Source organism: Calonectris borealis, chromosome 10, assembly GCF_964195595.1.
Source record: "Calonectris borealis chromosome 10, bCalBor7.hap1.2, whole genome shotgun sequence".
Taxonomy (NCBI): Eukaryota; Metazoa; Chordata; class Aves; order Procellariiformes; family Procellariidae; genus Calonectris; species Calonectris borealis.
The window spans coordinates 11,721,703-11,744,591 of NC_134321.1; the positions used below are offsets into that span (position 1 = coordinate 11,721,703).

The 22,889-nt window shown below is 45.0% G+C and overlaps 2 protein-coding genes across 10 annotated transcripts in view; one reads left to right on the forward strand and one right to left on the reverse strand.

The window, feature by feature from the left end:
• GRIP2 (glutamate receptor interacting protein 2) overlaps positions 1-3,066 on the forward strand; it is a 285,118-nt gene extending 282,052 nt beyond the window's left edge. Inside the window, exon 24 of the mRNA XM_075158845.1 lies at positions 854-3,066. Coding sequence (XP_075014946.1) covers positions 854-1,051 — 198 coding nt within the window. The 3' untranslated portion in view covers positions 1,052-3,066. The remainder of the gene's footprint in view (positions 1-853) is intronic.
• Positions 3,067-5,964: 2,898 nt separating this feature from the next.
• Positions 5,965-22,889, reverse strand: part of SLC6A6 (solute carrier family 6 member 6) — a 58,732-nt gene continuing 41,807 nt past the window's right edge. For all 9 annotated transcript variants that reach the window (XM_075158850.1, XM_075158855.1, XM_075158852.1 and 6 more), the window contains 6 exons: positions 20,454-20,566; positions 17,615-17,752; positions 16,460-16,562; positions 15,433-15,533; positions 14,551-14,721; positions 5,965-13,034 (listed from right to left, as the gene is read on the reverse strand). In XM_075158850.1, the coding sequence (XP_075014951.1) occupies positions 12,894-13,034; positions 14,551-14,721; positions 15,433-15,533; positions 16,460-16,562; positions 17,615-17,752; positions 20,454-20,566 (767 nt within the window). In that variant the 3' untranslated portion in view covers positions 5,965-12,893. The remainder of the gene's footprint in view (positions 13,035-14,550; positions 14,722-15,432; positions 15,534-16,459; positions 16,563-17,614; positions 17,753-20,453; positions 20,567-22,889) is intronic.

The window sequence follows — 22,889 nt, forward strand, 5'->3', positions numbered from 1 at the left end:
CAGAGAAGGAAGCAACGCCTGGCCCCAGGGGTTACGTTTGCTCCAAAGATGGGTGGGAAATTCCTTTCTCCCTTCCCTGCTTCCCCTCCCCATGCTGTTTGCCAGCCCCCTCCATCCTGGAGCTGTCGTGGCACCGAGCCCAGGTGCTCTGGTAGCTGTAGACGAGAGAGCTGGGGTGGTTCATGCAGGTGACCCAGCCTAGAAATGTGCTTGAAGGTCTGCAAGAGACAGCAGCAAAAGTGCTTTCGCTGCTGAATCCTTCAGAGAAATTTTGCAGCTGCCTTCTGAGCCCACGTGAAATGCATCCAAACTCCTCTGAAATGAAGGATGTAAATGGAGAGAGGAGAAGCAGAAACTGTTCAGTACAGTCCCAATTTACTGCTGGCTGAGCTGGAAAATGGTTGGCAGAAGCCTCAGGGTCTGAGCTGTATTTGTTTTCCAGGCGCTGAATACCCCCATCGCAGATTTAAGGCCAGTAAAAGCCATGATGGCAAAAAAATCATGGAAAATGGCAACCTTTCTCTACAGGCTTGAACTGGAGAATTGGTTTTGAGTCCTGCAGTGTTTAATACTTGTAATGCTGCCCCAGACACCGGGGGTCAGGGTTTATGCCTGATCTAGACACTTTTTCCCCTTCCTATACCAGTTATTGCATTATTTCTCAGCTAAGCAAGGATGTGCTCAGCCTGAAGGGGTGCCCCCGCTCTGCTCTGCTGTGAACCTGGAATCAGGGACCCCCAGGAATTGCGTGTTTTCACAGGTGTGGGTTTAGCACCAGCCTTGCATTTTCTGACTAACAAACATGGTCTTTCTGTTGTCCTCCCCATGGCATGTCCTAAATCCATCCCGACAGGTAAACCGCATCCGAACGAGAGACTTTGACTGCTGTCTGGCTGTTCCCCTGATTTCGGAGGCTGGAGATAAGCTGGACCTGGTGATCAGCCGAAACCCCTTGGCGCTGGCTGCCAACGCTCCCCCGGAGGGGAACAGAGAGCTGCCGGCGCAGGTGGCCCGTGGCGCCGAGGTCAAGGCGAGCGTCCAGATGCTCTGAGCAGCGGGAGCAGAGCAGACGGTGCCTGGGGCCTCTGCTGAGCCGTTGTGGTATTTGGGGTGTTTTTCCTGTTTTTTGCACTGGTATTTGTAAATGCTGTGTGTACCATAACCTGCAAGTGGGGAGGTGGGTCTTTAGTTGAGCTGTCACCTGTAGACAGCCAAATGTTGCTGGGAAGGTCGGAGCTGGCTGTGCATCTCGGGCCGTGGGCAGCGCCGGCGATGGGATGAGCTGCCAACGGGAGGAAGGAGCATCCACAACCGTCCCCCGTGGCAGGGCATCCCCCTGCACCCCAGCCACCGGGGTGGGTGGGGTCCTGCCTCCGACACCCGCCTCACCCTGAAGGCCTTGGCCATCCTATAAACACATGGTGCTATTATGTTTCTTGTTTGCTCGGTTAATCGCATACAGCAAGACTGAAGCGCCTTTCCTTTTCTGTTGTGCCCAGCTCCAGCCTTTAAACACTCCCAATAAATTGATTTCCGCAGCCCCTTGCACTCCCGGTGCAGGACTGTGGAGAGCCCTGTTTAAAAGACATTTCAAAACGTGCTTGAGAGTGGCTAGGTGCAATTCTTGTTCAAAAATTGTTACTTGCAACTGCCTCCTGCCAGCCCCGTCCACGCTCTCCCGCCGGGGCTGGCTCACCCTGCGGTGGGATGAGGCACCTCCTCTCGCCATGGATTCCCATGAGCAGTGTGGTTACCTGTGCTGGAGTAGCTGTTACAGAGCAGAAGGCCGTACCCGTGGCTAAAGGCCTTGAATACCTGCCCAAATCCCCGGCCACCTTGTTTGTCTGGGCTTTATGGAGATCTCTTGCTTGCAAACCTGGCCTGTGCCCGCAAGTAAATAGCAGAATAGCGATCTTCCCAGGGCTGTCCCTGATGTTTTGAATTAATACCACCTTGTCGTCTCCCGTCAGGCAGTGGCATGAGAAGCCCTTAGATGGAGGTTGTGTGTCCTGTGTCCCGCGTGGGCTGGGCGGTGTGCGTGCCCACGTGGGTTCGGCTGCTCGCCCCTGGTCCACCCGCCCTCGCCTGTCGCTTGCCCCTCCGTGGCTTTGCAAGCGTGACACCCCGTGGTCGCTCCCCTCCCTCCCCAGAGCCCCAACCCCACGGGGAAGAGGGGCTGTGATGTTTGTATCCGTTTCCTCATCTGCCTGCCATGTTTCACGTATTAGCACTTTATGATGATGTTCATGTCCTGGTGGTGGCGTGAGCCTGGCATCGCTTTTCCCGGGAAGGCTCGGGCACTGCGGAGACGAGGAGGTCGCTGGGTCGGGGACCCGCAGCCCTGGCACCCACCGCCCCCCGTTCCCGGCTCACCCTTTCGGTTCCTCCATCACCGCCTGTGTGCCAGTGGTGCGCGTAGGGTGTCGGGTGGGTGTATGCCACACGTTCGTCACTTCGCTGAGCCAGGACTTGTCCCCCCATCCGTCCCTGAGCCACTTTGCGACTCTGTCCCTCCGCGTTAGCGCCGGGGTGTTTCTTCGAGACACGTGTCCGGCCCCATCCAGCTATTTGTTGTTGTAGCCATTTTCTCTTCGAGTATGCAATATCCCATACCATTGCTGCCACAACTAGATAATGTGCCATAATTGATACTGTGGAGCATTGACAGTGCAGCCGAAAGTGTTTTTATATGCAATATTATGAGCAGTGGAAGCTCAGTGGGGCTTCTCATAGGTTTTTAATGAAGACTTTTATTAAAGGCTTTAAAAAAAAAAAAGGAAGAAAAACTTGGTCCTTGTATCCCTTCCTATGCATTTTGAATGATATGAAGATGAAATGCATTACTTAAATGTGTATTTTTATCCATATATTAGAGTGTATTCCTTGTAAAGTATTTTTATATGCTAATTTTCTTATGTATCTATGAAAGCACAATATTTAAAAGTACAGCATTTCAAAGAATATTTTAGTCCTGTTTTGGACCTATTTGTAAATCTCTGTATTTAAATGGGATTGCAATGACTTTGACTTTTTTTTTTTAAATTAAATAAAAGCAAATGAAATGCATTTGATTTGATTCGTGTCTCTTTCTGCTGGAGGACGATAGTGAGGCAACACTCTGCTTCCAGCTCTATTTTAACTTGCCAGAGGACCCCCAGTTAAGAGAGACCTCGAAGGACAAGGAGGAGGGCACGTAGAGGGGTTTGCTGGGGGGCCACTGCTTGTAGGGCTACCAGTCTGGGACTGGGGTTGTCCCTTCCCACCATCCGGCAGCAGGAATTGGGGCCAGTCGCTTCCCTCCCTGTGGACGTGGAGGCACTTTTGCTGTAGCTCTTAGCGATAAGAGCTGGAGATGACTCTGCACGTGGTTACGGCACCGCTTGCAGCTTCACTTGGCCACACTGGAAATCTCGTTGGGTTAAACCTTGGCTACTTCATGACAAAACACCGACGCAGCAAAGCACGTGGTGGCCATTTGCAAAGCTACAGTTAATCCCTAGGGATGGGTTAGGAAAACCGCTGGAGGACGATGTGCTGGCAGGAGGTGGTCCGTCCGGTGCTCAGCACCCTGCAGCTGTAGTGGGGTGCCTTGGGGAGCCACACTGTGGTAGCCAGGTCATCCTGCCTCTGAAACCAGACATCCAAAGAGACGACTGCCATGAACCCAGAGCGTAGTTCCTTGTCTCCCTATGTTGAGGATTTCTTCCCTTTGCTCTTACAAAGGGGTTTGGGGCACCTCTGCGCTCCCAGCATGGGCAGCGCAGGCTGGGGTGCTCCCTGGATAAGGCCACAGGGAATCTCTGCTCACTGGCAAGGAAAGGGTGAGCTGGGTTTTACAACCCTTCATGGCCAAGTGGGTAATGCAGGAATTTTCGGAGGCTGAGCATGGTATGGAAATGCTCCTGGTTAGACCTGGGGAATCATTGCCACGTAAACAAGCCTTATCTGCCATCTCTGGCTGCCCTCCTGGGGTGCAGACTTCAGAACAAGGCCCTTCACACGTTTGGCACCGGGGACTTGCCAAAGCCGTGCGGAGCCAACCAAGGCGCTGGGGCGATGGCAGGTTTAATGAGAGCCTCTGCAACGTGACCGGTGGGGTTTCGGTGCGTACAGCAGGCAAAAGGTTAGCACGGTGCTGCTCCCCTGGAATGCGCTGCCGGTTGCCTCGGTGGGCAGCGTATCCTCCCGCTAATGTCACCTTGTGTCCCGCGGACCTTGGCCGAGGGAGCCGGCCGCAGCCATGGGCAGGTGACGGCCGCCCATGGCAGGTACATGAAGCCCTTTGGCAGCAGCTCATGGCACTTAGTGGCTTTTTTAAATTATTTGTTTATTTATTTTATTTTAGTCTGAGACATATTGCAGTTGCTGTCCGCTGGTGTCAGGCTGCTCGGCCCAGGCATTGCAGGCTTTCCCGATGGGAGGAGAAATCCCTGCCAAAGTCCTCAGATCTCACTCAGCAAAATAACCAATCAAGCCAAAAAAACTCCAAATAAAGGCAGCTGTGGGGCTAATCCTGGGCATGGGGTGCTGGAGCCTCCGCAGTGGTTAGGGCCTGATGCACGAGTGCTGAGCAGCTCTACTCTTCCCAAGGAGAGGCCACCTACATGCTGGTTTTTTCTTTCCCTACCTCAAATCAGGACTTAAGGAAAGGCCTCTCTGGTTAAACCTTCATTTGCTTGACTGAACAGGCCATCAGCGAGCCTTAAATACCAGTCCCATACACCAGGAAAATGAATGCTGGGGGTTTGTTTCGTTTCATTGTTTTTTCTTTTTCTTCCTATTGAGCTTTTCTAATGTATCTGAGGCCTCACAGCAGTGGTGCCATGCAGCCAAGAGTGCAGACAGCAGTGGGCAATGCCCGGGGATGGGCAGAGTTGGGGTGGCTCAGCCCAATGGCAAGAGCCCCCCAGCAGTAACTCGCACCGCTGCGCTCACCTCCCCGTGCCCCTGTGACGGGGCCAAGGAAAGCTGGTGTCTGCAGGGACAGGCTTGGGAGGACATCAGCGCTCTATTTGCAAAGGAAGAAAAGAAGAGGGAAAATGGAGGGGGGAGGGAAGGCTACTTCCTCACAGCCTTGTAAGACTCAGCACGTGCCCAGCTGCACTTGATGAAGAGTTGGTCTGGGGAAAATAAATCACCAGTGAAGTAAAGCCGTAGGCTGGGCAAGACAGACCTGATGCAGGTTGGGACCAGCACTGACCCTTCTTTGTGCTCACCCAAAGTCATTGATGAGGGGGGAAAAAAACCAACCCCCACCCCCCCCAACAGACCAAACTGCTGTTGGTGGCCCAGGGATGTTTCACTCTTGCTGGGCAGTGCTTACACAGCATCAAGGCCTTTGCTGCTGCTCACACTGCCCGGCCAGCAAGGAGGCTGGGAATGCACGAGAAATTCGGAGGGGACACAGCTGGGACCGCTGGCCCAGCCGACCCACGGGATGATACCCCCAGCTGGTGCACATCTCTGGTGCACAGAAATAAACCTGGGGCGGGTGGAGGTGGGCAGGGGCGGCCGTCGCGTGGGACTGGCTGGGCATTGGTTGGTTAGTGGTGAGAAATTGTTTTCTCTTGCATCACTTATTTTTCTTGATTTTGGGTTTTTCCTCTTTGTTGTGTTGGTTTTTTTCTTTTCTTGCCTCCTTTTTCTAATTATTAAACTACCATCTGTATCCCAACCCAAGAATTTTTTGCTGGGTGAGGGGCTGAGCGAGCAGCTGTGTGGGGCTGAGCTGCCGACAGGGTGAAACCATGATAGTCATGGTCAGACGGTGAGCTGGGCCAAGAGCTTGGTGAGCTGGGTGCGCGTGTGTGTGTATATATATATAAAATATATATATATATATAAAAAAATGGAATAGTTTATAAGGACAAAAAAAGCTCCAACCAACAAACCGCACAATAAGTAATAAGTTTAAAGGAAGAATTGAGCTACTCAAAGAGCAAAAAAAGCATCCAAGAGCATAGCTGGTTTATAAAGGAAAGTTTTATTTTCAGTTATAAGGTGATTACAAACTCATCTAAAAAAGCAAAGATGACTTAAAAATATCCATATACATTTTATTTATCTAAAAAGCAAAACAGAAACTGCAAAATACAAACATTTACCATATACACAAAGGCTAGGGTTTTTAGGATTAAATTACACTCTAGGATTTTTTTCAAATACAAATATTCTGTTTTGGAACACACAAAAAAATGTTTTAAAATGTTTTAAAAATATTTTTAAGGTGTTTTTTTTTTTAAAAAAAGTTCAGATGACGTTTTTAAGGAGGCCATCGTCGACGTCGCCTCCTCGCTGTATGTGCTACTCATCACATTACTGTAGTCACAGTTGCTAGGAATTTAAATAATAAAAAAACCACCACTGTTTTTAGCCAAATACATCAAACAAGATGGACCACCTCTTATGACGTGAAGTCCCTGGCAACGTTATCAGGTAACAATCACAACATTACACTGGAGAAAAACAACATCCTATTGAACAACGAGCACTTCAGAACAGTACTGGGATGCTGCAATGCTGAGAGACTGTCGCTGGCTTCCATCTCCAGGAGCAGATGACAAAAACTAACTCAACTTGCTCCCAAGGATTTTTTTTTCAGCCTCTCAACATGATTTTGACACTGTTCTCATTTTTTTTCTTTACATATTGAAAACAAAAAATCAAATCTTTTTAACATCTCAACTGCAGAAGCAGATAGATTTAGAAACAATATGTATCATGCTAACTTACTACGCTACAGAACTGAAGCCTTTCCCCCGCATATGCACGCACACATGCACAGCTCCTCAGCATAATCAAGTTTCACTGCTTTTTTTTAAAACTGTATTTCCCCGGTATTTCTTCTGATTTTTCAAGTCAGGCCACATTTTCCCTGTGCTGCAAATGGGAAAGCGAGCAGCACTGTCCCGCTGTGCACTGCAGAGCCAAACCATGGGGAGGAAGCCTTCAGAAACTCACTCTTTTTTAAAATGTCTTTAATTTGCTTTACTCCTAAAGCTCAGGGCTGTGTAAAGCTTGTGGCGATTCAATTCTGACACTGTTACTGATTATTTCAAATCAAGACACAGCAGTGATACAAAAAGGCCGTGTCTGCGCTGCCATTCAATAGTCCAGCAATACCAGCAGGGTCAGGCTCTTTTCCAGTTGCAAGCCCTGTCACTAAAGTTTTACACCTTTGACGTGGATGGGGGAGTGATTGGTTTTCTTAATGTTGTCATTCTGCAAAATTTCGAGCCTGCCTCTTTTTTTTTTGTCAAATGGTGTCTAAAGCTTTTTCTGCTCTTCTTTTAAGACAGGAGTAAATTGAAATCACCAATTCACAATGAAAATTGGGAAAAAAAAACACCAAACACAAAAAATTGACTTTGTTTGGTTTTTTAATAGAAACAAATTCAGATTTTTTTCAAAGCAGAGAAGCATTCTCCATGTACAGGTTTATTTTGGGGTGGCAGAAAAGAGCCATGATCCGGTGGAGCGTGCAGGGCTGGAATGGGCAGTTTTCCAGCTGGGGCTAGTGCTGGTTATGCTCACATCTTAGTTGATCACGCTTTCTAGTAAACTCAAATTGACCATTGGTACCAACTGGAAATTTTTGTGACCAAAGTATGGAGCTCAGGGGGCCTCTTTTGCACTAGTTCATGTTTTTTTGGGGGTTTCAAGTGTCACCAAATCAACTGAATACTTTCTTTCTTAAGCTTATCTTTGATTACAAGAAATAAAATGAGCTACTAGAGTCTGACAGTTCCTGACCTTTGCTCATGCAAATATACAAATACACAACTACACGTCAATCCTAACCACAAGGCTTTGGATGCTGATTTTGGAGAAAACAAGTCCAAGGCAGCTGCCTGAACCCTCACCACACCCAACCTCCCATACCAGGAGCCATGTGGCGCTTACAAGGAGCCAGGAGAGCTTTCAAGTCTAACCTCAAGGCTTCCTTGGAGGGGCCACAGTCCAAGATTTTGTCATTACGTTCCCTCTTTCACCACCCCCAATTTCAGAAAGGCCACTTGGGCACCCTGGCAGTTGGCTCTTTGCAGGCAAGTGGTGCCTAAACCTTCTCAAGCCTCATCCTAAACAGCTCTGCAAGACTTAGGCACATGATTTGCAGCCTAGGAATAGAAGCAATGTCCCCACTTGTGTGCATACATATGAGGGTGAAAGATTTCATCTACTAGTCTACTTAAACACAGATTTATTTTTCTTTTTACTGAAAGTGAGCAACTTCCATTGAATCTCCTGGAAATGATGTCAGGGTCATCTTTCTTCCAAGTGTACTTGAGCTGCTTAACTAACTTGTCCACTCCATTCAATACACAGCTTATTAACATTTTATATACATTATGCTTCCACGAGTGATCCTGCAGTGACCGCAAGACGTGGAAGCTAATAATCAGTTATTCAAAAACGTTCAAATCCTTCTCCCACGGATGGAGTTTTGCCATTGACGCAACAAGTGGGAGCTTTGCACCCAAGTGTGACAAGCATGACCTCACCAAAACTCTAAGTCTCCTTAGCAAATAAAAGCAGACTGGGAGGAGACTCGTAAAAGGCCTATCGAATGGCAATGTCCATGTGTCTTCAGATCTACTCGAACTGTCTAATGCTGAGACAGAGAAGAGGAACCAGGAGTCTCTGCAGTGAGAAAGGAGGACGCACACAGGACTGAAAACAGCAGCAGAAGATGCTATCCTGACGGTGACATTAAAGGCTCTGCTGATGGTTGCTGGTTTTTTTTTGTGTCACAGCAACCGTAAGGCTGCACCTTTTTTTTTGTTTCCCTCTTTTCCTCCTCTCCCTAAGAACAGCTGCGAAAATCAGTTTTGCTGAGCTGTTTCAGCAGACCATTCCTAACTGCCCTCCACTCCAGGAGCTGCACGGCTGCTGCGGGGTGACCCCCAGCGTTGTTCTAGATGGCAAACACAGCTGCTAGGCTTTTGGATCTTCATTTACAACACAAGAACAAATCCATTGTGGACCTACTATCTCACACTTTAAAGAGGGCTTTTCTAAGTAAGTGTGTGGATCTGTTTGGACCAGATGAAAGCTACTGATGAGAAGGAAAATGAGAATAACAACAATAAAAACCAGTTCTATTTATGAAATCATACTGTTTAAATACCGAAATAGAGACTCCTGGTAAAGTCCCTTACAAGAGATGCCCATTCAGTGAGATCATAACTAGTGACAGGTGAACTGAAAAAGTTTGGAATATTGAGAAAAATATGTAACAGGTTGGAAAATCTTGTGGGGTAAATGTTCCCCTTTACATTTCTACTGTCTCTTGATTTCAGTTCAGCTGGAAATAAATACTGCTGAAAATCTGCCGTTTTCAAGCCCAGAAGAACCCATGAATACAAAGGTAGATGAAACATGAAAAGGTGTGGGTTTTGTCTTGTTTTATCCTGGTTTTAAACTCAGGGATCTGGTTCTAAAGATCTCATGCCAAAATCGCACCAACTTTTCCCTGGATCCAAACCAGTTCATCTATGACTAGTCATGATATTTTAATAAAGAGTTCCTCATTTACATAAAACAGGTAAAATAGGTGACAAGTGTTTAAACAAGTAAATTAGGAAAAAAAAAATCAGTTGTATTTGCAGTCAGAGATAGGTAGAAAACACAGACTTTTTTAAAAATTATTTTTTAATAAATTTGGCAGAGGATCATGTTGAAATGCAAATTTATCACCAAGAAAAGTTCAGAAATCTGATAAAAGTGTTAGGAAAAAACCCCAAAACTGTAAAAATGTGAATGTGCTCACTGGAACTCAAACCCCAGATAAACCAAGAAGAATTAATTATATCTTTTTTTTGGAGGGGAGAGAAGAGGGGAGAGGGGAACTGTTTTCCAGAAACAATTTCTTAGCTCTTCGTGAGTCCCAGCCCTCCCTTGCAGTCATGCTAAAGAGCACAGCAGGGCCAGAGCAGTTGACATAGAGAACGCTTCAATGAGGTTGTTGCATATGTGCAAGACATTTTCACTTGGTACATGGAAGCGACTGATTTGAATGGCACAGTTTATATCGAAATGGGGCTGGGTTCTAGTTCTCTAATAGTTGTACTTTGAAAGGTGTAGTATTAACCCTCTGGTTCTTAACACAAAGACGCTCTCCACAATGCGGGAGATGGCTAAATACCCAGCTGACTCGCCGGACACATCTTTGATGTACTCAAACCATTATTTTTCCCTAACTAAAGCTTGTCTCAGCTCTATAGCACAGAAGTGATGTGCAAAATCTCAAACGCAGTTGTATGACAATGTATATAGATAAAAAAAATAAACCAAGCATCAGTGTTTCATATGCACTCACAGAAACCATTAATTTAGACCTCCCCTAACCTGCTACTGCCTCGTCACCCAGGCAAGCATGCCTGTTTACTGCAGACACTAATTGTAACTCAAAAACGAGTGGGCTGAAACCCACTGAGAGAGTTATCTTTGATTACATTTCCTTGCCTTTGACAGTTAAAGGCTATTAAAAAAAAAAAAAAAGCTGTATGCATGCTTCTTGATTTTGGGCACATTTGATGACACCCACTGGCTGACAGAATTCCTCCAGTGACCTTCGGACGGCTATTCCCACTGGCCCCGCAGGTGACATCAGATGTTTGCTGTCTCCAGCTGTGGAAAAGTTTCATTTATAACTCTCATAATACAGCAACCAGAAAAAGAAAACAAAAGCAGTTCGGCCACGGCTGGTTTTGTTGCTGCAACACAGCTATCTGATGTAAAAATGTGTACAAATTCAAAGTAGAAAAATTTTGAAAGTTATAAATGCAGCCACTTTTTCCTTTTTTTAAAAAATTATTTTGGTCCATCTCTTTAAGTTTTAAATCACTCCTTTTCTGTGATCAACAAGTGTTTGTGCTGCTGCGGCCAGTTAGCCCACGGGACAAGAAAGAATAAAATAAAACTATTGTGTAGGAATGTTAAAAACTGGCTATGTTCCTGTTTAAATGACAAACTCTGCCCTGACAGACTAAACTGACAGCAGAAGCAGCAGATACAAACTCTGCTTTTATCAAGCATTCCCTCTAAATACCTTCAGGTAGCCTAACTGTGGTATCGTAAGGAAAAAAACCTCTCCCTCTACTACAATGCCCGCAAGAAAAGGCTGAGTTTCGCCAGAGAACCTGTTCCCAGCACAACCTGCTCAAGTTTTTAAAAAAAAAAAAAAAGAAAAAAAAAAAGGTTTTGTCCATTTTTTGGACAGTCTTCAGGGAGCAATTCCCCATGGAAACATCCACCTGGCCCACAGGAAGCGGAACCCCCATTCCTACACTCCTTGTAGTGGTTTCTCTTCACTCCCCAGTCTAACCTGGAACGGTACGCAATTCTTTCTGACCAAATACAAAACATCGCGGTGTTACATGTTCCCTTCGCTTTAACTTAAAATCGTGAAAGCCCTGTTTCTTCAGCAGATAAGATTCATAAGCCTCATAAATATGTCTGCCAACCTCCACCCCCCCCTAAAAAGAAAAAAAAATTACGTTTTAACCTAATGATGGGCAAGGAGACTGGGGGCCCTAGGTCCACTGCTGCTATTTAGTAACATGGGACAAGGGACTTAGTCCTTTTGCCTGTTCCCCCAACAGTAATACCCCCCCGCCCCCCAAATAAATAAATAAAGCAAATCCTGGTTACCAAACTTGGCAAAGCATTTTTGAGATACATGGATGGAAAGCACCTGTTTGCTGAGTGATATTATTATCTTTATTACTATTATTATTAAAAACGTGTCTGTTATAAATATCAGTTACACCAGGTGTAGGTGAACAGTTTTGTTCCTCCTGTCGGGGATGACCTGGTTTGTGTTCACCTTCGGACGGTCAGAGTCCAGAAGGGGTGTTTTTATTTTTCTGCCCGAAACCAAAGTCCAATAATTAACACGCAAACAAATGAGCAAGCGAACGTCTGAAGCACCCAGAGGGCAGGTGCTGCTTTTCCCCTCTAAGCTCCTGGGCACTCGCCCCTGCTGCCCTGGGGACAGGCTGCCCCTCCCAGTTTGCAGAATTCAAGTTTACACCAGTGCCACCACACTAAAATATGCTTTGCTGGAAAACTCAGGAGCAGGTACTCAACCTCCCTGCTCATGCACAAACAGCAGGCATTTCACTTAAGTAATAAAAAAACCCCAAAAACCTAAAAAAAAAAAAAAAAGAAAAAAAAAAAAGTGTGAACCATGCCAAATCCTGCAAACGCCTTCCTAAATCCTCCTCTCGTCTGTGTGACAGGGTCCCAATGCCGTGCTTGGGAGCGACGGCCGCGAGGCTTTTCACACCCAAGTTCTCTGCCTCCCTCGCAAACTCTCTGCTCCAGCTCCCAGCTGTATCTTTATTCAGGGACTGTGCTAAACATAACTGTACCCTTTCCCTACTGTTACCCTGAAGCCTGTCGTTTACCACAGTTGAACCAGAGGGTGGAAATACTACACCTTTGAAAATTCTCTTGAAACAGCATCTTTTTTTTTAATCATATCTCTCAACAGAGCTCCTTCTGTGTGTTCTGTAGGTTACCCTGCTCCCAACCATACCAGCACCTAAAATTGCTTTCTGAGATTTGAATGTATTGCTGGCAAGACAATCAATTCAAGTGGTAAGGTGTATAATATTTAGAGATAAAGATATATATATTTAAAAAAACCCAATAATAGTAAATTCCTGTAATATGTCTAGTCTGATATGAAAGCTCTCCCTCTACAGAGAGACATCTGCTGTGATTACCTTACAAAATATTAAAAAAAAAACACACACAAAAAATAACTTTCTCTGTGAGAAATAAAAATAAATCCTAGTGCAAATATAAAGCTCTGTAAACCTGGTCCTATGAGAATCTATGGTTAGTAAACGGCAGTTAAAGCAGGTTTATCCTCTCACAGAGAGAGCTCACATCATGGTTTCCACAATGATATGAGTTGGCTTGATCAATCCGCCATTCGAAGTTCCATTGGGGCAGAAGGGGGTGCCACTCTCCGTTTCTTTGGACCACCGATTCACTTCCTTGGGGGCAGCCACCGCTTTTATCCTCTGAAAGAAAGCAGAAAAGCAAAGGTGAGAAGACCAAGCGGCCCCTGCATCCCCATGTGCAGGATGGAGGACGTGGCAGTCCGAGGATGAGGATGGCGGCTGTCAGAGACGTGCCTATGCCACGTGGCTCTGCAAGGACGCGGGGTCCCGGGCTGTGGAGCACCGCGTTCAACTTTTGCTCAGCCGCAGAGCCTGACTTGAGGCAGGCAAGTCAAGACACGAGAGGGCATTCACAGCGTTATCCTGCATCCTGCACATTGGCCTTTCACTGCTGCAGCTGCTGCTCAAATTATGTGCATTCTCCTACCTCATTTAGAAACAGCTCTGCCTTTTAGCCCAGCTGTTCATTGCCAAGTGGCAACTTCTCTCCTACATCTCAGTTCACAAAGGAAGAATTAAGTGGCATCTGACCAGTGTTTACTCTCTTTCCTTTCCTAACATGGTCTTTGAGGAGTGTTTTGGCTACTTTTAGACTTGTCTCTCAATAGATGGTGACAATGTAGGCAGGAAAATAAACACTCATGAAAATGCTCTGGCCACAGCTGAAAAAGACCATTAACACTTGGAGGAAAACAAATGCAAGTGTTTGTGCTCTGGGAAATGTTCTTTTTTTATTCTATTCTCTCTTTTTTCCTAACCCGAAGTGTCCCACTTTCTCCTCCAAGAGTACCCTGGGCTGCATTTAAGACCGTCTCATTAGGCAAAAGCAAAACTAATCTGAAACCTTACAAGAGAATTGCCAAGTTTCATGCTTGCACAGTCTCTAAAAGCTTTCCACTGGAAGAAAACAAACCACGGGAACCTGCGCTGAACTGGGAAGGGCAAGAGATTGCCTGCAAATCCAAACCTGAGAAAATCTGCACTGTCAAGTCTGAATCCGACCCAAAGTTTTCCAAAGATCAGGGCAATCTGGATCCAATGTTTTGATTTGATTCATTAGGAATAAAAAAATTTAAAAAAAGCTAAAAAGTGAAGCCCACTGGCAGGAGGGTTTGACTTTTACTCAGTTCCCCAGAGTGAAGGCCATGCCTGAGAGCCACACAATTCACAGGTGGATCCAGATTTCCCTGAAATTCAGTGAGCTCTTACACAGCCTGGTTTGACCCAGGTCTCTCACGCTCTCTCTCTCTTGTTTTCTCAGTGATTTGTAGGATGGTGCTTCCTTGTCCCCGTGGGCTGGAGAAGAGAGATCTGGCACTGGGAAGCACCCCAGTCCTTGAGCACTTGTCTGCATGTGGAGGCAACAATTTGCCAAGCTAGAAACTGCAGAAGTGGGACGCAAGTAAAATCACCTGGTGTTTGTCTGAGGACAGAAGGCTTCGTGTTTGTTCTGTTTCTACTGTTTGCCCAAAGGACAGGTGATCTTTAACACTTATTTGCATTCACTGCAGGAGAGGCACCCACTTTGCCCTACCTGGACAAGGTGGCAGTTTTCCAAGCATTGTGCTTATTTTGTATAAAACACAGCAGGTTAAAGCTCCCTTTCTCCTCTAGACAGACAACTGGTTGCTCTTACCTCAATGAGTGACCCATCTGACTGTATGATGCGGATGACCATCACCATAGGGATGCAGATCATGGAGGAAAGGGCAAGAACCCAGCCCAGGCCAATTGCCCAGTCTGGGTATGTGTAGACCTTGTTGTAGGTCAGTGGTTTGTACTTGGCCAACGAAAAGATAAAGCACCCCTGTGGACAAGAAAGGAAAACAAAGTGAGGCTCAAAAAATGCCAGTATGCTCAAAAAATGCAGTATGGCTCTGGTGCTACCACTGGCCCTGAGGAAGACAGGCAGTGAAAGGCAGAGTTGATGGATACCATATGTATTTTAAACCAATGGGGGAATTATTCTTCCATTTAAATTATTGAAAGAGCATCTGCATCTGCTTATAGGTAAACTGTTGCTTGACAATAGGGTGTTAAGCAATGGTGCTGAACAGCTGCAGTACACTGCCTGTTCTTTTTCAGGGCTCAAATACTTGCTGTACATTGCAAGGAGCTTACTAGAGTGTTTTTCCCAGCAAATGAAATACTTCAAGCTGAGTGGCTGCCTCAGACTGCTCAAGCCTTTTTGTTAAAATGGCCTAGTAGTCCTATTACTTAAAGTAGGGACTGCTCTTTGGAGAATGAGTTTTCTATGTCATGAATGTAATACCTTGCCAATCCTAAGGAAAAAAACACTCAAATGTAGACAACTGCAATTTGCACAGGCACAGCAGACAGCTGTCACATTAACAGCTAACATCTGAGAAGATGATGTCTTTGAGGGGTATGTTCAAGCCTCCAGCAGCTCTTTGCAAATTGGTCTCTGAATTCAACTGCCTTCACTTGAAGAGAAGCAGTAAGAGGTGGCTCAGAGCTGCCACGTGGAAGACTTGAAAGAGCCCAGGTCAGTACTCACCACGCAAAGAACTGGTGTGATCACAATCCAGCTCCATTTCATCCAGGGACCAGGTCTGTATCCAATCATATCCTCAATGGCATCATAAATATTATCAGCGCCTGTAATGGATAGTGAGTGCATTTATCAGAACTGAGCATATAAAAGCCATGTGAGGATTACAGCTGCTTTCCTAGCCCCCCCCAAGGGGTTTTTAAAGGGAAGATGAGGGTGTCAGATGTGTTATTCAAATGCTTCCCATGGCTGTGCAGTTCAAGATGATTTTCTCCTTGAGAAGCTCAAAAGTTGGGGGACTCTCTCATCCTACACACCCCTCATTATTTAGATGCAGGAGTGCAATGCTAATCCCTCCTGTCCACTCCTCTCCCCAGACTCTCACTGATCTTGCCAGGGGGATCACCATGGGGAGGACACAACAGCAAACACCCTGCTTCTACAGAAATTCAACTGATGCAAAATGAAGGCTTTGTTTGTTTTGCTTTCCTAAGGAGATGGAGCACATAAAGAGTCAGGGAAATGATCAATTCTAAGCAGCGAACATCTTCTGATCATTCCTTAGCTACTGTCTCAGGCAGCTACACAGGCTACTGTCAGATCATGGTACTCAGCATCGCCTAAAAATAACGGGACAGAATACACTTTTCTGTCAGCTTTTTCTATTTCCTATTTGGTTGGCTTCCCCCTTGCAGACATTGCAGCTTTGAAAGGAAATTCTCTGAGAGACAAACAGAAATTTTCACGGCTGGCCAAACTTTCAACTCTCATCTCTAAACTTAACACATGTAAATGCTTAATTGTGTCTTTATTAATTAGCAATGGAAAAATACTCATTTTTGTGTGGAAAAACACTGGAGGTTGGCTTCATCCCAGATGCAAATTTGTCTCCAAGAGGTCAGTGCAAATTTATATTAATGGCATGTGTCTGTTGCTGGGAAGAAGATTCTGGGGTGGCTGATGATTAAATGTTTGGCTAGCAAAATTGTCACTGACTCATCAAAAGGTATCAGATGAAAGGATTCTCACTTACCATAAACCCAGGCTACAGCAATACATTCAAAGAATGCAACCCACAAAAGGCATACACCACTAGCTGCATAGTAGTCAAAGAGTTGAAAAACATACATGCCACCCTGTAAAGGAAAGACACAATGGATTAGGATCCAACAGGAAAATACCTGAATACTTCAAGCTCAGATGCCAGTAACATCTACCAACGTATCTTAATGATTGCTGTCTAACGAGAAGAAATATTAAGCAAGTAGGTAAGGTAAATATTTGGCATTACCTTCCCCAGGGAATATGCATGTTTACTACATGCATCCAAACAAGCTGATGATTAAACAAAATTAAGCCACTTAGTATAATCTACTGAGACACTTAAATCTTTCCTTCTTAAAAGTATTTTAGGATGGGCATTTATAGAAACAAATGATGTAAAGAAATAATAGGTTGCCTCCTAACATTAACGCCTCTGAAGTACTAAAAATGGAAGTCAGTTCATCAGGAGGGTCTTCACTTACGATTGACTGGAAGGACTTTTTTAATGAGAAGAGTTCATTTTTTTCTTTCTAACTCTATTTATACTATGCTGTTAGACTCTCTGCTTTCACTACACTGAACTGTATATACCTGCACTTTTACTTGAAAAACTGTGTTTGTTAGGCACTTCTGTTGCAGGTGCTATTTTAATTCCCACAACATGCTCTTCCAGTTGTTTTTAAAATCTGGCTTGGATTTTATTTTGGAGATAAATATCACAACAGTGCAGCCACTGGAACATATTCCCATCTTGTTTATACTAGAATAAATCCAGGGGTATTTAACTGATTCAAATCTGTGTAACTAAGATAAAAATCGCTTTCCCTGCATGCACTGGATGGATTCTTAATCTGCTCTGCTGAAGGTTCCTAATGTGGTTCATCATTTGGAGCCAGACGTTAATATTCATACTCATGTTGATTAGTACCTGAGATCAGATTGAATTTAATGAGATTTCATTTCTCTGTTCCTCTGACTGAAAAGGGGGCAATATATAGCTCCTTTTCAAAATGCTTTCAGATCTAGGGATGAAAGATGCTCTGTAGATCTAAAGCGGCTAATTCCATGCAGTCTCATTCATAGCTAAAATTGGTCTAAAAACTGGCTAAAAAAGAAGGCAGTTTCCAGTACTGGTGCTACTTACCTCAGTCACCATAGTTAGTCCCAGAAGATAGCTAAGGAAACATACTATAGCGATGAAGATTTCCCGTCGGTAACCCTTCCTTAGGAAGGATGGGTGCAGATCAACTAATGACGTGATCTGTCCTTCAACTTCAACAAACTAAAGGGGAAATACAACAACAAAGAAACGTGACTTTAAAATTACCTGCCATGCATTTTATCTGGGCTCATACTTGAACAAAGGCTCCAGAGCAACACCCTGACTGCACTCTGTGGCAAAATGCTGCCCTGAATAAATAAATCCGAAGCCATTCCTTTGTAACCCAGAGGTTGAAGCGTGGGGGTAGTTTTCAGGTTGGAACAAGCTTTCAGAATTGCCGTTCATTTCCTAGCAGCCTTATGAACTACCAAAGGGGCTCTGTAAATGCAAGCCGCAAGGATAAAGGAACTTAATTTGATGACAGGAAGGCACTTATGTGGCTTTTATGTTGTAGCTGTTCCAGATGAATACAAGATGTATGCTAGAAAAGAGGCAGAGAGAAAACACTCAAAAAAGCCTAAGCTAGGAGAGTACCTCCCAGCCTTTTTTTGATGTGCCAGAAAACCTCACAGATACTAGTTAGGTTAATTCCACAATTGGATATAATTCTACTCTTGGGTCTGCCAGTGAAAATCCAGCCAAGGGAATGCAGACTTTGATGTGAAATAGCAGCACTTCTTGACTGAACTTGTCTTTTCTGAACCTGTGAGCAGAGTACCTCTGACTGAGGCTCTGGGGTACTTCTGCAGCAATAATGGAGCTGTTGATACAGTCCCCATACAAAGATTTGGTAAATTATTTGCATGTGTAAACCAAAAATGAAGCTCAGAATAGATGAGCTAAAAATCTTACTTTTATCTAGCTTCGTGATAACTGCATTTGTACTTACTTGCTATTGGAAAACTACATGTAAGATGTGTAACTTGAGTTAACCAAATAACCCAAACTGGATTTGAATAAAGTTTTAAAGTTAATCGAAAACCAGATGCATTTCACCCATGGAGAAAAGCAACTACTGAACTGCGCCCAAACAAATCCGAAGAAGGGATCATTCAGCTGATCTGTACTTTCAGCCTGGCAAGGTACAAAAGCACCAAGTTCACTGAAGACATGAGGATACCATGGAGAATCAAAGCTGCCTCTGTAGAAATGATCTTCACTTCAAGTGGATACATCATCTTATAACTAATGAGTTATCACGGGGAGTCTAAGAAATAGCATTATTTCAAGAAAAGCTACCTTTTCCTACCCAGTGTCTACATTGCTCTTACAGTGCCCAGAAATGCCTGTAACAACTCTGCCCTCTTTGACCACGAGCTGAAGCTCTGTTTTGGAAATACAGACCGTCCTGCAAACACTCCACCAGATTTTGTTGCCTCCTGTCATGTTACTTTGACTTCTGTAAAACTGGTTTTCTTTTTAAATGCAACCCTTTCCTTTGGGCTGATTTGATCTTAAACTGCTCCGGCATTCCAGAAACCTGCTTGACTGCACTCCAAAAAACCAGAAGGGTGGAGGAGAGAAATTAAGCGCTCCAATTAGTTTTAATCATTCTACGCAGTGAGGAGCTTTTTAAAATTACTAGACAGCTTCCAATTTGCATGAGCACAGGGTTGTTGAACCACGGCATTGGGCACTTTTACATTTACTTTGGAATGACTGAAAGTTGCTCACTAGAGTTCAAAGATTAAGCCGTAAAGAGCAATTTAGGGCAAATGGAATATCAAAAACCTAAGAGATTAAGTACACAACAACTGGGTAAAAATCCATTTACAGCGCTCTCCCCATACGAGAGAGCATTTAGGCTAAATGAACATTTCATCCTTACCCACTGGGTTTTTATAATCTTAGTGACTTTCCATTTGAGTGCGGAAAGCTGCCTGTTGCCCTGAAAACTTTGGCAATTTTGCACGTGTAGTTACTGCATAATCCCTGGTCACCCATGTTTCCTTGTAAGTGGACTACCTATAATAATGATTTACAGGTTCTTCTGCAGTATTTAGTCCAACATTCCTATTAGCAACCACTGGGAAAAATAACCTAGCTTCTTGGACTGAACTTTTTGATTTTTTCATGCTCACTAATCAATAGCAGCATGTGCTATAAAATTAGTACAGCTGGAACCTGAGACGCTTTCTGGCCCGTTTGGAGGTATTGAATGTGCACTGATGACGTGAAAGTCAGCAGGATCCCACATTGCTTGGCACCTCTGAGCCCAAGGCCACCAAAAAGGCTGTGGCTTTTGTCCTCCGACTGCTCATGAAGCCACCCTGGATATACTGTACGAAACATTTTGTGCTTTTTGCGCCTCATGATAGCTTCGCTTTTCTTTTTCGGCACTTGGCAACTATCAAAGCCTGTATGCCCAGCAGTTATTAATTCTTACCAAGTGTTTTAATGATGGTGTATACACACTGCAGGTGATCGCAATGGCACAAAGTACTCTGTGGAACAGACTGCTGCAGACTTTTATCTTTTAAAATGATTTAAGCTCTTCTCCAAAGTAGGAAAATATTGCATCGCGACCAAAATGGTGGTATTTTGCGGCCCTACTGGGACTGATATTTAGGTTAGGAGTACTGCCCTGGTCTTGTGGACTCCATTAACTCCTGATGACAAAGACTTACTGAGCAGCATCATACTATGAATCGACAGTCATAGATTCATCAAATGCAGCCCCTGCACTAAAAAGCAAGCCAGATGAATTCCTCTTAAGCAGCATTAGAGGTATTCTCTTCTTAACTCATGCCTGTAAAATCAGCTGTTCTCAGTCAGCAGCACCGAGACAATAAGCCACATATCTCTTACCCATCATACTAACCTGGCTATCCAGTCCAAGCAACAGAAGCATAATAAAAAAAAGGATTGCCCAAAAGGTGGGCAGCGGCATCATGGACACAGCTTTTGGGTAGGCAATGAAGGCCAGGCCTGGACCTAGAGAAAGAGAAAATAGGAAAGGGGGAAGGGAAGGGAAGAGAAATAGTAAATACCAGCTCTTCGGTAAAGGTAGCCACACTCAAATGCAGGAATGCCTGGTTCCGTTCAGATAAATCCAAACGCGGCTGGAAATACCAGAAGTGAAACAGTTTGGCTCTTTTATCTGAAATCGAAGCACGCATGACTACAGCAGAAACCACAGGCAAACCCCTGAGGCCTAACAGATCACCAGTTTTAACATCTGTCTCAAACATGCCAATAATGGAGGTGGTCCTACACCTGCCCCCCTCGGACACAGGAGAGTATTGGGGCCGGGGGGAGAAGGGGTGACCCAGGGAATGGCAGAATCCCACTGCTAGCCCACACTGTCACGATGAAGATGATGATGATGAAACTTTTGCATGCAGGGAAGGGACTCTGCTCCAAACATTCCCTGGGATCTTTGCTAATCTAACCACTGCCTCCCTCTGTACGCAACCTCCAAACCCAGCATGGCTTTTCTAGAGAGGGGTTTGCACTCCAGGAGTCTGCTCCTTCGCTTCTGCAAACCCTCACTGCTGCATTGAAGTGATCAGGCTATTCCTAGTTACATCAGCTGTGGTCCCTGAAAAAAATGCTTCCTGCTGTTAGGAATTGCCGGTGTGTAAAAATCACTCTGCGTAAAATCACTTCCCCATGCTGTCACATCATCTGCCCCTATCCGGCCAGCCTAGGCAGACCTGCCACGGTGACACTGAGTGACCAACATCAGCCCCAAGTGCAGGACAGAGTGCAACAGCCTGGGAGCACCAGCGGGGCTGGGACTAAGTGCCTGGTTTCTCTGCTCTGGAAGCCTTGTTTGCAAGGGCTCCTCACTAGACGGGGTCTCGTCTGCGCCGTGGACCAGACGGCATCTCACACATACCCACACACCGAGCATACAGTGCAGTGCTCTCGCACGCTGATCTCCAAAGGCGCTCTCACCTGGAGCCAGGCGCTCCCAGCTATCGCTTACGAGAGCTTTTGTCGAGAGGGGAAGAGCCCTCTCCAAGTGGGAGACAGGAACACTGGCAATCTGGCATTTCTGGCAGGCTCTCAAAATGGCCATAGAAATTTTGTGAAGCCAACAAAAAATTCTGAGGGCAGATTTAAATTCAGATTAAACCTGGGAATGCCTGGCTCATCTACTTGTTTGTTTTAAGGAGCCTCAAAAAACAGCATTTTCCAGGATTTTGAAGTGGATTCAAGTAATTTTCAATAGGAAGAGGAATTTTTTTAAACTGCTGCAGTGCAGGGACAGAAATCTTATCTCTGATCTGTACAGAAAAATCTCTAACACTGCTCTTCCTACCTCCCACTTTTCCTTTCCAACAAGAAAGATGGAAAAAGAAGCAAGAGAAAGAGGAAAAAAAAGATGGCTTTTTTCCAAACTAAACAAAACTTTAAGTCACTGAAAATATTTGAACACAAATAAATACAAATTAGCCAACAATCGAGCAACTAATTTTATTTAAAATGAAACACAACTAAGATTTTATATGACAGAAGATACCAAAAAATTGGTGAATGTCTCAAATTTGGGGGGGCTTTGCTTTTTTCCCCCTAATTCAGCAAATATAGTAGATCCTCCCTGAGGGAGAACCGCTACCAGATGGCATTTGTAGCTGATCTGTGCAATTGATGAGACAGATGTAAAACTGCTCTCCTCAAAACTAGCTGCAATTCTGTATGCTTTGGCCAGTGAAACTGTCCTTGCACTGTGATACAGTCTAATACCAAGTGCCCTAAGCCCTGTGCTAGCCTTGATTTTCCTTTGAAACTAAGTGTTGAAATATAAAGAGAAAAGTCCATGTGAAAGAAAATGTTCCTGGCATCCCCTCGACTGAACATAAATAATCTAAAAATTGTATTTAATTTGAAACTGTGTTGCTCTGAAGGGTGTTTTGCAAAAGTGAAGCACTTGTGGCTGCTATTAAGAGCTAATTAGGACTGCCACAATCCCGGCCCACTCGCTGGCCGTTTGCCGGCGAAGTGCTGCGGCACGGCTGGGGACGCGCCCCGGGAGCAGAGCACTGCGGAGGCAGAGACCGGGCAGGCATTAGGAAGGCCAAGGCACTATAGTCAGGCCTGCTTAATCTGAATTTGTTTGCAATTGGATTTAAAAAAACAAGGCAGATCTTGTGTTGTTTTAACACTGCTACATATTGCACAGGCGGTAATGTATTTGTTCCAGCCAGAGACGCAGGACAGATTAGACAGGACTCACTATGGCTCTGTTGAGCCCCCCTGCTTTCCTCTCTCCCTTTAAAAGCATTTCTGATAAAAATCAAGTGCTATTTAT